This window comes from Pyxicephalus adspersus, chromosome 1 (genome assembly GCF_032062135.1).
Source record: "Pyxicephalus adspersus chromosome 1, UCB_Pads_2.0, whole genome shotgun sequence".
NCBI classification, from domain to species: Eukaryota; Metazoa; Chordata; class Amphibia; order Anura; family Pyxicephalidae; genus Pyxicephalus; species Pyxicephalus adspersus.
Genome location: NC_092858.1, coordinates 144,612,129 through 144,628,941, shown reverse-complemented (window position 1 = coordinate 144,628,941; position 16,813 = coordinate 144,612,129). Strand labels below are relative to the sequence as shown.

The following is a 16,813-nucleotide window of genomic DNA, read 5'->3' as shown; positions in this document are numbered from 1 at the left end:
AAGCTGTATGTCACGGTAAGGATCTGATTGAAATTTTAGGAGCCCCATATTGTTTTTAATTTTCAAAAAAGTCAGCTTAAAGGAACTTTTTGCTGTTTAAAGGAAATTTGTATTTTCAATGTTGCCTTTAAAAATGCACTAAAAACAAAGTATCCAATGAAAGTACCAGGCTACCTATATCTTTTTTTTTTTACAGTAGTTTGTCCATTAGACTTACATAGTAAAATAAATAACTATAATATTTGTCTTCCATAGAGTTTAATAGGGTTTTGGTGACAAGTTCGGGGTTTATGGAATGCAGTGAGTTTTTGCCGAACTCTTATAAAAATAGGCAGACTTGCTTATTTATCAATGAATGTATTTAAAATATTTCCCCAAAAAATTGTCAATTGAGCTTTATCTCAGCACTGTTTAAACATGTAAGTATAAATCTGATTGGTAGCTTTTGGCAACAAATGCAGTTCTAAGTATGCGTTGTATATAAGGCTGAATGAGAACCTTGCCAAAGCTAAAGCATTAGTTCACAGTTCTTTTCGATAGAATATTACCTGCAGGCTTAGTGTTTCTAAAATGTTCTCATCTATTGTAGATCAGTCAAGGACAAGAATGCAATTTATCAAGAGCCAAAGGGTGATTCAACTGAGGAAAATGCTTTGTCATTGGAATTGCTTTGTGCTTGTTATGGGGAAATAATCCATGCTATATTCAGGGACTTTCATGTGCACATTGATGACCCAGAAACCCAAGTCCGGGCCAATGTAATATAGGATGATGTCACAAGCTCTGGCAGAGACACTTTTAAAAAATATATTGTTCATCAGGTCCTGGGTATATGGCAAGAGCCATTAGTCAACACAAACCTAAAAAAAGCAAAAGTGATACGTAGACAGAGTTAAAGGTTGTGACAGAACAGATAACTAGATCTTGAATGTTCTGTAAAGGTTACATTGGCTTTCTATAATACAGCAGGGGTCACATTAATGGAATACCCAGATTTGCAAACATATATTTAGACAAATAAATGAACCTTGTGCTGAACAGTGCTTAGTGACTGAGCACTAAAAAGGCTACGTCTACAAAATTAATTTGTTTAACTGAACCAGATAGGTTCAGGAAATTTATGTAGGTTCCTAAATATTACCTTTTTTATTCTCTAGAGGACCTCGGGCACCTACCACCAGCGGGACATTGGATCCAATTGCCTGAATATTAGGCTTTAATGCTTATAAATTGTATGAATCGAACACATGCAATTGATTGAAGTGCTTCTTAAAATCCTATTTTTTTAACAAGTCAAAATAGCCACTACAAAACTCATTCTGAACTTCATAAGTCATAATGAGGGGCAAACCATAGAGATGCTTGTAGGTTTGTCCGAGAGCTCTGGGAGCTTCATTAGAATGAGGGTCACAAAAAAAAGAGTTAACAGCTCATGGTTCTAGCTTCTTTTTGCCTTGGGTTCATGATCTTGCATGGAAGGCTTGGAAGGTACAGTACTACATACCTTTAGCAGTTCCTTCCCTTCCTCCTGTTAAAAGTCTTTTGAATTACTCTGCGATAAATGTTCAATAATATGCGTTGCAAGGTCAGTCTTGACAAAATGAATAATTAGATATGGAGATTATGTTTTCAGAATATTTTTTCTGTGAATTATGACTTTGTGCTGCAATTTCTTGATACAGGCTATGAACAAGCGATAACCAGTTGGTTCTTTGAAGTAACACCGTGTTCTACAATGTGATTGCCATAAGCATTTAGACTGTTTACGAACTTTTTTAGGGGTTATTAAATAAACTTTACATTTTCCAAGTGTTGTCACAATGCTGAAAGAGTCACTGAGAGAATACCTCCAAATCATTCCTCCTTAGGTAAGAATCACTGAACATATTTATATTTAAAAGTATATATGAATAAGTGAGCCCTAAGTCCTGGACATTTTCTCTGTTTCTTTGATATTATTAAAATAAAGTCTTCACAATTCTCCCAGTTTGGGTATCTTATATGTCCAAGAAAGGTGAGAAAGTCTTCTACATTTTGCACAGGATATGCAGTTTTGGGCAGGATAAGATTTTGTTTTTCCAGTAGCAACACAATTGTTAAAGCAACCTATACACTTGAACCAAATGATTAGTAATTTATCATATAAAACTAGAGTGAAATTGATTTTTATTATTTTAATAAACAACTAATGGTTTCTTGAATGGTTATCACAAATTTTCCCTTTATGCTCATATTATTCTTCTATCTAGTACCTTGCACACTACCTCACCTATAGCATTATGTCAGCCCACCATGAATATAGCAACCTTTTGCTCCAACCTTTCAGCTGTGACTCACAGTTCAATTTCTTTTTGGCTCCAGGAAATGAAATAATATAAATACATATCTATACACACACAGGTCAGGTTTAATGAAAATATGTCCTTTTCTGCTTCAACCTTTATTTTTATTTTTTTTAACAGAAAACAAAATCATGACAGATCTCAGATTCAGGTACCACAACTGATACTACTCTTGAAAAGTATTGCTAGAAGGCAGCACAATTCAACAAAGAACCAGTTCCAGTAGACACTGTGTAGAACTTTCAGCAATTGGTAGAAATGAGACACATCTATATAAAATATGCTAAAAGCTTCAGCCTTGGTCTATAGTTGGCTCTCTACTATTCTATACTCTGACTCTATTTCAAACACTGAGTTTTTCTGAAGCACAAAGAACAGTGGAGAGAGTTTGCAATAGTCATTAATGTAATCAGTTTTGGAAAAGCTTGTCCTCTAGATATCATCTTGGCATATATTCGTCTGGTAAGCCTGTAAAGTTCCTGAATCTAAGTGCTTTATCTACCGTCCTGATATATCCATCAATCAATTCCTTCATCTCTCTCGTAAAAGGATCCAAGACCAGGTGATTGGAGCCTAGACGTTTGAAGTTCCCATCCTTGTTGTTCTCCACACAAAGGAAACGATCCTCGTTTATTGGTAGTTTGAGAAAAGCTACCATTTCCCTTAATTTTCCAATAAGGTCCTTCTTCAAGTCTTCATAGTGAACTACCAACAGCTTCTTCCCATACTGAAGCCAATCCAAAGCATGTGAGGCCCACCAGGATGCATAGCTATTAACAAATTCTGGCCATTCTAAGGAAAAAGATAGAAGAAAATTATTTACAGTAGGGATAGATTCCCTTGACTATTTATTGGCATTTTAAAAACAACCCTTGTTTACTGTAGTCAAATATGAACAATTCAGCTAATAATTTGCCTGTGCATAAATAGATAACAAAAAATCTGATTCTGTGTTCACTGAAACGTAGAATTCCCCTCATGGGAAACTACCATCTTGTTACAGAGTTTAATATCTGATTGGTGCCCAATAATTACTATTTAGGAAATGCTGCTAGAGGTACAATGTAAGATTCCTTCTTGGCCTGATAAAGTGCTATGGACTGTATACAGCTTGAAACTATTGCCCCTTGATTGTATGTAATGAACAAAGTTTTAAAATAAAAGCAAGAAGAAGCAAAAGTTGCAACCCTTGTTTGTTCTTTGATGTATATGTGAGATGTAATGGACAAATCCCTGTATTTGGATGCAGGTGTGCTGTTCACCCTGATCATTGTTTTATATATGTTTATTGTTCCATATATAGAAAGCTTCAAAGAAACATCAAGATTCTTTAAGCATTTGCATCCTGCTGTCAGTTATGATGTGATTCATCCATAGCTGTAAGTCGTGTTACTGCAACAAAGTGTGGCATTTAAATAATTATAAATACAAGTCATTTACTTTTGTTGGGTATGCAAATGAGAAACGGAAAACATTATTTAGATCTGCATGCCTGTTGGATATCCAATTTGTTTATTCCATGTCTTTCTTTTTCACTCTTTTCTATCTTTACTTTGTGTGTTGGCTCAAGCTGTGTTCTTGTTTTCTTTGCCCTTGGAAATACAGTTACTTTTCTCTTTTTTCACTACAATTCTTTAGAATGAGTCTATTTATAGAACTTTGTATTCTGTATCAGGGCTAAAAATAGTAGACTCCATCTCCTACAATGGTCCTCACTGCTAACCCCCTTCTGTGCATGGTTTACCATGAGCTTACTATAGGCTAAGAAGTCAGTTCACACAATGTGCTGCCCAACTTATGACAACAAAAGAGTTTTCTGAAAGAAATGGCAGGAATACAGGAGCAGAAGTGCTTTTGACAACGTGTGGCCATTTTATTAATAACCAGAACTATGGCATGTTTTCCTTCTACAGCACATCTCTCTCCACTGTTGTGTTCAAGAACCATTATACAAAAAATATACTGTATACATCATCGCCCTGTCCATTTTAGCTGACCAATGATTTTTGTAATACAATAAAAGAATTTTAACTAGCTTTCATTGGAAATCAGCAGTCCATTGTCTCATTCTGGATTTTAGTCCAGGCTTTACTTCTAAGTATTCTAGAACTGTGTGTTTTATACATTATATCTCACCTTTACTATTCCAGTGTCTTTCAGTTGCATATCCCAGGTGTCCTGCACACTTTCTGTTGAATTCTGCCATCAATGCTTTGTAGGGGTTGCGGATGAGTAAAATGGAGGAATCGTACATTTCAATCTCTCTTTTGCCACTCTCGTGGGTTTTGACACATATGGTTCGGCCACTCCTCCAGTGATCTTTTTCTCCTTTAAAACCTTTGTGAAACAAAAGCAGCTGGTTATTTCATGAACATGATTAAATATGAACCTTCTTAGTCAACTGGCCAACTCTGAGCAGACTCACCTTTGTTGTACAGAGTCCCATCAAAGTAGTAACTTCCAGTGTAGTATCCAGTAGCATGTTCTATCAAGTGTCTCACCCATGTGTTCCCAGCTCCAGGAAAGCTTGACAAGGCCACAAACACTTTAGACTTTGTAGGTAAGAACTTTCGAGTTGTACATCTTGTATCTTCAAGAGAAAAAAATCTGATATAAATTATCAAGTAGGTACACATATATAAATCAGTTTGAAATAGCCAATAAAAGTATAAACTGTAAATATATGCATGCAATACCCAACTCATGGAAATTAGGACTTGCCAGAGACTTGACTTGATAGCTACTAAATGAAAAAATTTGAATACTGTAGTTCACACAGTATTATTTAAAAACAAACAGGCCTTGCTATTTATACAATATATTACCAGGTTGATGTACTAAAACAGATTAGGCTGTTCACATAGACAATTAATTATCCCTATACAAGGGATAATTCACTCGGATTAGGGAATGAGATGAAGCTCCCCTGACAGACTGCATTCACTAGGCCAAGTTAAAAAACTCACACTTATTTCAGGTAAGAGGGAGGGGTTTTGCAGGCAACAATTTCCATGTTAAGGAAGTAAAAAGAAAGAAAAAATAAATCTTGTATTGCCTGTTTTTCTTTTTTTTGCCCTGGTCACAAAATAGACTCTGGTCACAAAATAGCATACTGAGACATAGACAGACTGATATGTATATATCAGTTAGGGACATCTGACATACGGACACCTCCTAGGTATGAACGAACAGTGCTTGCCTGCTCCCTCGTGTGCAGGATAGGACGGAGGCTTGGAGGGGGTGGTTTGCTAAACCCAGCTAATGTTGTGGTTGATCTTAAGAATGGTGCTGATCTGTAACATCCTGTAACTCTTTAATGTTTCTTTTTGCATATCAAAGCACAGCTTGCTCCAGAAGTTTATGGATGTCTAGGCTCCATAAAGTTTTTTTTCTGATTAACTCACAGTGAGGATTTTATACAGTAACTGGCACCTCACTGCCTAATATTATGTTGAAACAAAAATCTGTCCTAATTGCATTATTTCAAATATTGTACCTGTTCCAACTCACATACAAATTCAACTTAAGTACAAATCTACAGTCCCTATCTCGTATGTAACCCGGGGACTATCTGTATGTTTATATTGTTATTACATTGTTTTTTCAGGCCTGAATGTTTAGGTGACCAGTTACCAGGCCTGAGTGTTGTCAATTTTGGGCAGCGTTGGTAAATCCATGGCTGTGTATAGTGTAAAGATAGCTATACACTCATCCATTTTCTCAACAGATTACATGGAAGATGAAATAAAAACATTTAAAAAAAATGTAAATCTTTGAACAACTGGGACATCTCCAATCTAGGTTTAATTATTATATATATCATACATTGAGCATGAATGGAGCTCCACTTTGATCGAACACCTCCATCCCTTCGTGCCATTCCAACAGGCTATCAAAAGGAACACAGGAGAGTGTTCCTATTAATAAGCAACCAAAAGAAGCACTGCCTGCATTTTTACAACACAACTATGCCTAGTGTGTAATTGTAACCATCAGGTAGTGCTATACCTATAGGGTTGGATGGGTGTTGATCGATTCACAATATCATGTAGGTATTTATCATTTACTTGATCTTGCAATACAAACAATACAGTGGAAAATACATAAAGGATGAGAACATGCTCCTAATATTGCTTCTATCCAGTGAACAAGTTACTTCATAACTATATATATAAAGAACCAGTTTTCTTTAAGGACAGATCCACCTAAAGGTTTGAGATGATGGAATCAGATTGAATTTTTTTTATTTGTATTTGGAACTCTAATGGCAAGATATTTACTGTAATCAAAGCTCCATAAAGGCAGTCTGATCATTTAAAAGGGAGATCTCTGATGGATTTACAATTTAATCTCTTACTGTACATTATTAGGAATACATAAGGAAAAACAGGGCACATAGAACAGCAGAAGCAAAGTTCAGGGATTAGCGACAATGACTGGCAGTCAATGAGAGCCAATAGGCAGCAAACTAAAGCAACATATGGATAAGATTACCACTTAAACCACTCGTAAACATTTTATATTTAATATAGGAACAGGTCCTATTTAAAGTATAATATGGTTGTACATTGGCCCCAAAGATTGCTTTTAACCTTTCATTTGTATACTTTCGATCAACATTTTATTTTTCAAATAAATCATATTGAATTGTTGCTTTTGGTTATTTCTTAGATCCGGTGAGGCATTGCCCCTGATTCATCATTGAAATCCGCGATCGCTGGAAGCGCGAACGTACGCGCGGCTGTCGGATAAGCGCGAGCTTTTTCAGTTGTTGAATAGCGCGATCGCGCACGATTCCGGATCGCTAATACGAATGCGCGACCGATAATCCGATTTTGCTTGATGAATCAGGGGCATTGGCTTCACACAGACAAAGGATGTAATACAAACACTTGTTATGTGTGCTGTCTGTCTTGCTTATTTCACAGCACATTTTATTCAGAGGAAATTCAAAAGCTGTGCTCCTTCATTAAGTTCATCAACACATCATTGCAAGACAAGGAGCTAGTTTTTTATAATGCAGCATGTTAGAATAACAAGAGACCTGTGACCCACTAAGATTGTTTATTAGAGAAAGCATTCTCTCCCTCAGCTGGACTGGGAATCAAGCTCCAGCTCTGCTCAGTGGATAAGCTGATACAAAGAACAAGCAGCTATGCCTAAGGATGCATGAATTATTGAAAAAGATTTACTTGGTGGCTCTGACTTGTGTCAAAGCACGGTTATTTCATCTGTGAAAAGCATGGAGGTGAAAATGTGTCACCAAGTTATTATTTAACAAATCAATATCCTTGATGCCAGGACAAATGTGGGGTCTGTGCTCCAGATGCATACATGAGAGCTTAATAAAAGCTACTGAATACATTGCTGAAGAGAATCCATTCCATTGACACTATATTTGCATATAGTTGCATTTGTGTAGAAAAAACTCGCCTGAGGTCAAATCTTTATAATAAGCTTTACTCAAGTCACATGGAAATAGTAATTGCACTCAGATAATATTCAGGGACATCATTTAGGGATTCTTTTCAAGACCAAAAATCATAGATTAAGCTGGACCTTTCTGGGGGCAGAAAGTATTAGAATTACAGAATTGTCAACTATTCCATGTATTTATGGACTAGTCAACAAACTGTAGGCCTTATCAAATTTTATTTTCCCCCCTATATTATTCATCCCCTCTTATAACATGGCAATTACCTATTTATCTGAAGAACTGAAAGTATAAAGAAAAAATGTTAATTACTTTAGCCAATTATTTGACTTGCCTACCATAAAGGCTAAATTGACTATCCTTTACTATGATAACTATATCAATTGGCGCTCGCATGTGGTTTACATGGTATTTTTTACCTTTAACAATCCAAACAAGTTCACCAATGATGGCAAACAACTTAAGTCATCAACAAAGCCATTACAGGATGCCGTTCTATCATCTTCCTCTCTCCATAGAAGAGCACTGTGATGTGTGCACATCACTTTTTCAGTCTCCAATCACTGGAAACAAATGCAAAGGATTGTTTCCAGCAATGGAAATCTGATGTCGGTACAGGGTTTTATTCTGACTATTAATTTCTTAGTTTTAGTTTTTAAAGGTATTTGTTTCATTAGTACATGGGCACAAGCAGTGTTACTATTAGTTGTAAAAAAATAATACATTATTTTTTCACTTTGCTTATTACCCTTGCCCCCTCTTCCATGTATTCCATTGAAATACCTTAATTTCCATGGAACTGTGCAGTTTTCACTGTTCCAGTTCCACACATACCCAGTAAAGAGTTAGGCCATGTAGGTCAGTGGTCCCCAACCATTTGGAGCTCGTGGACCACTAATTTCAGAACTTGCCCGTTCAAAAAAACAACCTGCCCACCGCCTGAGCCTGCAATGGTCCGCAACTGGCCGGTGTGCCCCCAATGGCACATGAGTGATCAGAAAGGGGACAATTAATGGCACATGAGTGGTCAGAAAGGGGACAATCAATGGCACATGACTGATCAGAAGGGGACTATCAATGGCACATGAGTGATCAGAAGGGGACAATGAATGGCACAAAGTGATCAGAAGGGGACAATGAATGGCACATGAGTGATTTTCAACAATAAATGTGTACTGTAGTCTTCTTCATGGAAAAATAAGACATCCCCCTGAAAATAAGACCTAGGGCATATTTTGGCATTTAAAAAAATATAAGACAGTGCCTTATCATAGGGGAAACAGGGTAGGAGTTATGTATTTTCTAAAAAACGTTGTAGCTTTCTTTCTGTATTATGAAACAAACATGCATTGTTTGCACTGGGTATAATTGTTTCAACCTTCTAATTGTCACAATCTTATGCAGGCTCCAACACATTTGATGAGATATCTCTTCTCTCCTGGCTTTTTTCCCTAGACGTCTATACGCTATAAACATTCTTATAGAAAATGCACAAGTTCCACTGTTTTTTGACAAGGGCTGAAGAAAATAAATAATACCTATGAAACCATGTGGCACAAAGTAATGTCATTCAGTTCTACAACCCAGACAGGCTACATGGTAGCAAATGTTCATATTGCCCTTATATTGGTTTCCTTATCTATGATTAAACAATAGATAAACTACATGGGATATCTACTGTGAACATTACACATCAGTTCTTTTCTCTGTTAGAGAGAAGCAATTACTGTATGGAGATGCAGTCTTTTCAGAGTCATTCCAGTGTGACACGCAGGTATTATTCAACTTCAAACATCATACATCAGTGTAAGAGTAGTGGGTGCTTTCCAAAAAGCAAGATAAAAAAAACATTCCAGTTCATGTACCCACGACATAATTGCTTTTAGTAATGCATAATAAAAATAGAAAAATGGCTTCAGTTTTTAAACATTTATACTAAATCTAGAAAATAAATTCTTAACAGTTGAGGGATTAATATTTGGAGGATATACCAGCTCTTATTGCTTTCATATGTTTTAAATTGCCACATATTACAACTGTCATTGAGCTCATTATTATTCATAATGAGGTCTTTGGGATGTCAGATTTTGCTACGCAAGGTCAATAGGAGATACTAAATTTAGTCACATGAAGATAGTGAAAATAAATCAAAGTTTCAATTACAATCCCTCAAATGTCTAATCTTTATTACTGGATTTTATTGCAAAGTTGAAATTTTATGATTGCCTTAATGTTTGTATTAACCTTTATGGACATACTCTATAAACATTTCTAGATCTGAGCACAAATAAAGGCCAGTTTCATAAAACACACAATCCTTGCATGATGTGCTAAGATCAACTATAGACTGAAAAAACTGAGGAAAGATTACTCTCTCTTGTTATCAGAAGATTTATATCACTGGAATGCGAGCCTTTGGAAATATGTATGGTTTCTATTACGTTTTACTGTACTATGCCACCTATTTTTGATCACATGATTATGCTCTTATACAATTTAAAATTATTTTTAATTAACATCTGGCGTGTATTTGTATTATTGTGTTTAAAATTAAAAAATATGTATGTGGATTTTGATATTCCTTAAAATGGTCACTAATCATGAACCAATAATGGAAAAGGAGAACTACACTGTTGTGGATCTTGTTTGAGGTCAGAAATCTAAGAAACTGGTGTTTTCTGCAGGTAGCGTCAGCAATGGCAGAATTCATATTCCTTTAGGTACATGTTGGTTTAGAGTAGAATGTTGACTTGCAAGCTTTTCCTGATAAAATACATACATGCCACCTGATGCAGGCTTCATCTGACTTCATTAGTTGTTGTCATTTGTTTGCTGGAAGGCAGAAGACTGGAAGCTTATCAGCCCTTGAGGGTCTTTGATTCACAAAGAGAGTTGCGGGTAACTGGGAAAGATGTGAGGGCAATTTCAAACTTTCAAAGCATTCTAACATAGGCTCAACCATGTTTTGCACGTGTTTGTATGCAGCTGAAGCGGATTGCAATGCAGTTCTTGAAAGCAATAAGTCACTTTTTGTGACTTGGTTGTCTTTCCTCCTTGAAGAACTACACCTCAGTCGCATTCAGTGACAGTGAACCTCGCCCAACCGTACGACAAAGCAGTTGTCAAACTCTGCATTTGACTCATACAAAGGGGTGGCTTACAGTTGGTAACAGCTGCAATTTTCAACCAGAGATCCTAATAGGGCTTAAGGGAAAGCTAAACAAATCTTTACTATTCAAAATTTGGTGCACTAGTTGCCTTTAAAAATAGATGGTGATGTTTTATTTTCAGCTCTACCCACAGCAGAAGTTCAAGGGTACTTTTTAAGGCTTACAAAAAGCTGCTGGAAATGAAAGCTTATGGTTTGCAAGTGCTTATAACCATTTTTTCCATCTGAATACAAGGCCATAAAAGTGGAGCTTGAAGTACATTATAAGTTCCACTTAATAATTCTCCATCATATCATCACATTTAAAAAGAAAAACTGTAATGAAATTATGTTATTACCCATACTTATGTTTCCCAGTGGGTTCCTTAGGAATGCTGAGTATACAGAATCTTTAGAGAAGATGCTACAGCACAGTACCCACATGCCTGGCATTCACCAGATGGAGCAGGACATCACCCCGGCCAAGGCACCATGGGTGAAAGACAAAGGTAAGCTTAGTTTATTTAATAGCTTTTTAACTACATTTATTTTTTCAACTATAAAGCTGCTATTTGTGATGGTGAATGGGATCCTAATTACTGCAAGGTCCTACTGTGTTATGCATAATTTTCTAAACTCACAGCCTGACTTCTGTACTAGTAGTTATTGTTCTATCTTCTAAAAAACCAATAATCATGTTACCTTGTATGGGTGTCTGGTAGACAGAACAGTAGTTGTCCTCCCTCAGGACCTCTGATCCAAGGCTGTCGTTCAGAGTCCCAGTGCACAGAGAGTCATCCAGGCGTTCATAGAGGTTAAACTGAACTGTCGGGTATCCACAGAAGCATTCCAGCCCACGAATAATTGCCAAAGGATATTCCTGTGTACGAAAAACAGAAAGATATAATATTAGACACAAGTGGGCTAGACAATTCCAGCTTACAAAGTCTGTTATGTCAATTTAATTTTCTAAAACTATGCATTTCAGAATACATCTGTCTTTTGTAAATCTATTAGTTCCTGTAAGCATTTAAAAATAATAAAACAAAGGTTACCCAGCCTATTGTAATATAGATTTCAGACTAAAGTTATTACAGAAATGTCATATACCGATAAAAGTCAGGCCTGACAGCTATTTAATGTTGACCGAAAGCATAATGGATGAGATCAAACTGTCTCTATTGCCCTGTAGCAACCAGATTCAAACTGTCTTTTTTTTAATGTTCATTTTCACTGTAGGTTTGAACCAAATCAACCTCCATAGGGCAAAATAGATGGTAATAAAGCCACTTTGATGTGCAACATCACCCACATGTCCTTATGGCCTATTATTTTAGGACATGTCTATGGTCAGACGTATAAAGTTGCTTGTTACTCTGCTAGAAGAAAGATGGAACAAAATTTACTGTAACAAACAGCTAATCATAAAGCCGAAAGAAAACATTTAGACATTGCAAATAAAAGCAAAGCAAGCATTATTATTATAACATACATAACTTAGTATTTATAGTGTTACCGAATTATCTTTATGTATGACTTAAAAACAACAATGTTGGAATGGCTACCTCATTGGGAATATTTCTGTGATAAGAGTACCAGGAGAGTGCCAGTTAGTGATCCTGCAGAGTGAGATGATGAAAGTCTGCAACTTTAGATTGTACATTCTCACATCAGGATGTTTATATGCAGGCTATTGCAGGATATCCCACTTTTTTTCTTTCAATATTTTGTCTTTTTCCTTCTTTTTCCAAAAATAAAATGGCTCAATAGTTTTCTTAGACTTTTTTTTTTTTTTTTTTTACTTCTCGTGTGTATTTGATATTTTCTTGTATAGAGTAAAAAATAAGCACAAATTGGTACTGCTGACAATGAAGTCCAGCAAGAAGAACTTAAACCTTTACCACTTATGTACTAAAATATAAGTACTCACCTTCATAGAATAATATATATATTGTGGTATTTTACTGGGGGTTGCTTATGGTAATGGGATGCTTACAGGGCAGATTGGAGGCAGCAGACTCCAAAAGTCCAAAATAACAGCAGTTTTTATTTGTTTAGGCTAGTGTTACAGCACACTCCACAGCTTCACCGCAAAAACAATAAACAGTAGCCTGGCTGGGCCTCTGGCTACTTCACTTAGGTGCCCTCTCTTACTAACACATTTACTATATCAGTACTGTTCCACTCACAGTATTGTAGTATTGTTTGGCCACTGGCTTTCCTGGAACCCTATGGCTCTCTCTCAGCCTGGAACCCTCGGGCACTCTCTGAGCCTGGAACCCTCTGGCTCTCTCTCAGCCTGGAACACTCTGGCTCTCTCTCAGCCTGGAACACTCTGGCTCTCTCTCAGCCTTAAACACTCTGGCTCTCTCTCAGCCTGGAACACTCTGGCTCTCTCTCAGCCTGGAACACTCTGGCTCTCTCTCAGCCTCTAACACTCTGGCTCTCTCTTAGCCTCTGACTGCTCAATCTCTGCCTAGATCCCTCCTGCTGATTACTTCCTCCTCACCTTGCACCTGAGTGCAGGTGCATATTAACCCAGTCAGGATTGGGTTGGGCCAAGGAACCCACCCTTTCACTCCCTTGGTGGCCGGCTCCAGGGCCCAAAAGAACCTGGTTTCTTCCTAGCAACTTACACAAGCCTATCTACTCTCTATTCCCTGGAGCCTTTTTACCATAACACTTTCCCTGACATTCTTGTATATATATTGTGACACTCTGTCACAATATATATATATATATATATATATATTTTTTTTTTTTACATATATCTATATATATATTTATATATATATATATATTTATATATATATATATATATATATATATTACACAGTGCTGTCATGTGGTGTTGCCTCTTTGGCATCCTACCATTTAACGTTAATCTCTCACAATACATATCCAGGAACCTGCCCAAACTCCTAGATAAAAAATTTTAAGATACAACTATACCAAAACAAATTCACTGTGGGAACTAGTCTTATACTATTGGGGAAATATATATATATATATATATATATATATATATGTGGGCCTCAAAATTAATCAAATGCTATATTATTATAATATATATATAATGACATTATATTCCAAAGCTTATAAACATAAACAAATGGTTCACTGTGTTAGCAGCATGCTTTTATAAAATTACTAATATTTAAGTGCATACATTCATTGTTATTCCTCTGTCCAAAATATATTCATATGCTCTCCTTTTACCACAGCTCCCATCTGCCATTTTTCATCCTCTTGATTTCTGGCTTCTTTTATGGTTTAATGTCAAATGCATGATGCACATATTTACAACACTATGCTTCCATTTGGTATTTGTGCATTTGCTAACATCCTTTATTCTATCCATTATGCTTTTCTTTAAAAATCCTTTTGTAAAGGAAAAAACATGTTGAGGTGTCCTGAACTCTCCCCATGGAATGCTCTTCTTATCCCTTCTCTTTCTTTTCTTTAAATATCTTGGTTATAAACTAGAAGTGTGGAAATTACTCATCAGATAGTACACATTAGGCATGTTTCAGCCCATCTCAGACTTGAAATAAATTAGTCTTCTTCAATTATCTTCAAAAAGAGTCACTATGACATACAATATTTATTTCAAACTGGTCTATTAATGAGCTCAGTTGGACATGTGCTTGAGAATATGTTTTATCCTGCATGCCATTAATTTATATTAATTTATTAAACAATACAATAAAACAAAACACCTTATGCTTCTGGTGCCCAGCTAACAACAAAAGCCTGTCAACACATGGCCTAAGATGGAGTATTATAGTTATTTTAGATCTTTTAGTACACCTTCCTAAAAAGCATCTAGAAAGGTCAGGGTGACATGTTTATACATACAAATTGTTTAATGTCCCAAATCTGTGTACAGGTGTGCATTAAAATTATCTTGTATTCATATTTGTATGAATATTATTTTTTGTATATATGTATGTATATATGATACAATCCAGGGATGAGGTTTGAGTCAACCATAGGTTTAGGTTTTTGTTATTATTAAAATATATCTTTAGGGCATCTCTAAGCATGGTGTTTTTTTTTAATTAACTTGTATGATACTTTGAAACCTTTTTGTGCATTTGTACCGCCATTGCAGTGCCTGTGCTCTTTTCATGACAGCAGCTTGCCTAATAAACTTGAAAATGGATGCACTTTATTAGCAAGATTCCGCCTCTTTAGAATCCATTGGGAGAAGGCTGTAACATGCTGATGAATTAAAGAATACATGTTGATTAACAGATCAACAGAAGTAGTCCGATATTTCAGACTGAAGTTAACCTAATAAGGGGCACACAGATGTCCACCCCCTCTCCCTGAGGAATGAATACAGTAAATGTGGACATGAGCTATAGAACCCTGTAAACAGTTTTTCATCAACAGAAGTTGAAGCTGAAATCCAGTTAGTAATACACCCCAACTATTTACAAAGGTAGGATGCTTGGAGGATTGACTTGATTAAAAAAATATAGAGCTCCATACAGCATTATTAGACAACACTATAAGACAACAACTCTTCCAACAAAAATCAGCCTCTATTGACTTCAATGGGAACATTTGAACATTTTTATGTTTTATGTATTCTTACTAATATTATTATGGTGAAAATAAATACAAACTTGTGTCTCCTCAACACATTAAAACGTTTCAGCACTAAGAATCAGCACAGAGAAAGAAACATGAAAAAAATTTTAAGGAAGTGTTTTACTGTAGCATCCATGAGAGGAAAGCAGAAATTTTAAAACTAGAGTTAATAAAATAAGGGGTCCTCCAGATGCCCACCCCTTCACCCGAATGTACTGTACACCTTACCTATTCTCAGAAAAGGCTAAATCAGGGCTAGAAATAAACACACAACCCAATAGAAAATATTTTATGAAATATAATTATTGTTAATAATTTTTGCAACTAATATTGACATAATCCACCAACTGGATTGACTAGCTGAGTCTACTCTGTACCTGTCAATGACAGGCATATGGCTCAGCCAATGCCTACAGTTGTCAACATCCAATGGCTGAATTGGCTGAACCTATATCTAAACCTAAACCTGTCATTGACAAATTAGTCATATAATATATATCAACAGTCATGTTATATCCCATTGTACACACAATCATAATCAAATTGTTCATAAACAAATACACGTGACCATGATGTTTTGTAAATATCACAAAGAGAAAAGTTTCATTCATTCTCTACTATGATTTTTAAATGGAAAATGAGTGAATATTGAGTAAATGCTGTGTACATGTTGGTTAAAAACACTGATAATGACTATTCCATCTATATGCCCAGAGTATGCCCCCAGCCTAATGGTAATCCACTTCTACTTATTGGTATAGCTGGCATGGGCTTTTTAATTGGGATATCTATAATCATAAAAACAATTCATGTTCTGTTTCACATCTTTTTCTAGCTAAGAACAGAATTTGATCAGGGATGTTTGAGCTGCACTGGTCTTTTTTTTGGGGGGGTTATGATGGAGTGAGTGAAAGAGCCCTCTAAAAATCCTGCAGATTGTTCCAGGGTTTACCTAATTGTAGTTTAGAAAAGCAAGATTTTCTACAGCTGCTATCTAAGCATGAGATCCTGATGAGAACCTGATTTAGTGGAAAACAACTGTCACCTCTATATTCACATTTTGATATATGAATATATTGTCCCTGACTGATTTGATGATTTTATTCCTGATTCAGAAGAAGCTGTTTACTTTTGGGATCTCTACAATGAAATGTCTGAATGAAGCTATACAAATCAAAACAGCCATCATGCCTTTAACTGCGAAGTTTTGTGAAATTTCAGCATTGGCTTTGGAATTCTGTAAACACTCTTTTTCATTGCCAGAAAATGAAGCTAAAGGTAATTCACTAA

General features: G+C 36.0%; 1 protein-coding gene across 1 annotated transcript in view; it reads right to left on the bottom strand.

Moving 5' to 3' along the window:
- Nucleotides 1-2,401: 2,401 nt before the first annotated feature.
- Nucleotides 2,402-16,813, bottom strand: part of LOC140334713 (sialate:O-sulfotransferase 1-like) — a 328,520-nt gene continuing 314,108 nt past the window's right edge. The window contains exons 3-6 of the mRNA XM_072416987.1: nucleotides 11,627-11,804; nucleotides 4,768-4,932; nucleotides 4,479-4,679; nucleotides 2,402-3,134 (exon numbers count right to left, since the gene is read on the bottom strand). Coding sequence (XP_072273088.1) covers nucleotides 2,782-3,134; nucleotides 4,479-4,679; nucleotides 4,768-4,932; nucleotides 11,627-11,804 — 897 coding nt within the window. The 3' untranslated portion in view covers nucleotides 2,402-2,781. The remainder of the gene's footprint in view (nucleotides 3,135-4,478; nucleotides 4,680-4,767; nucleotides 4,933-11,626; nucleotides 11,805-16,813) is intronic.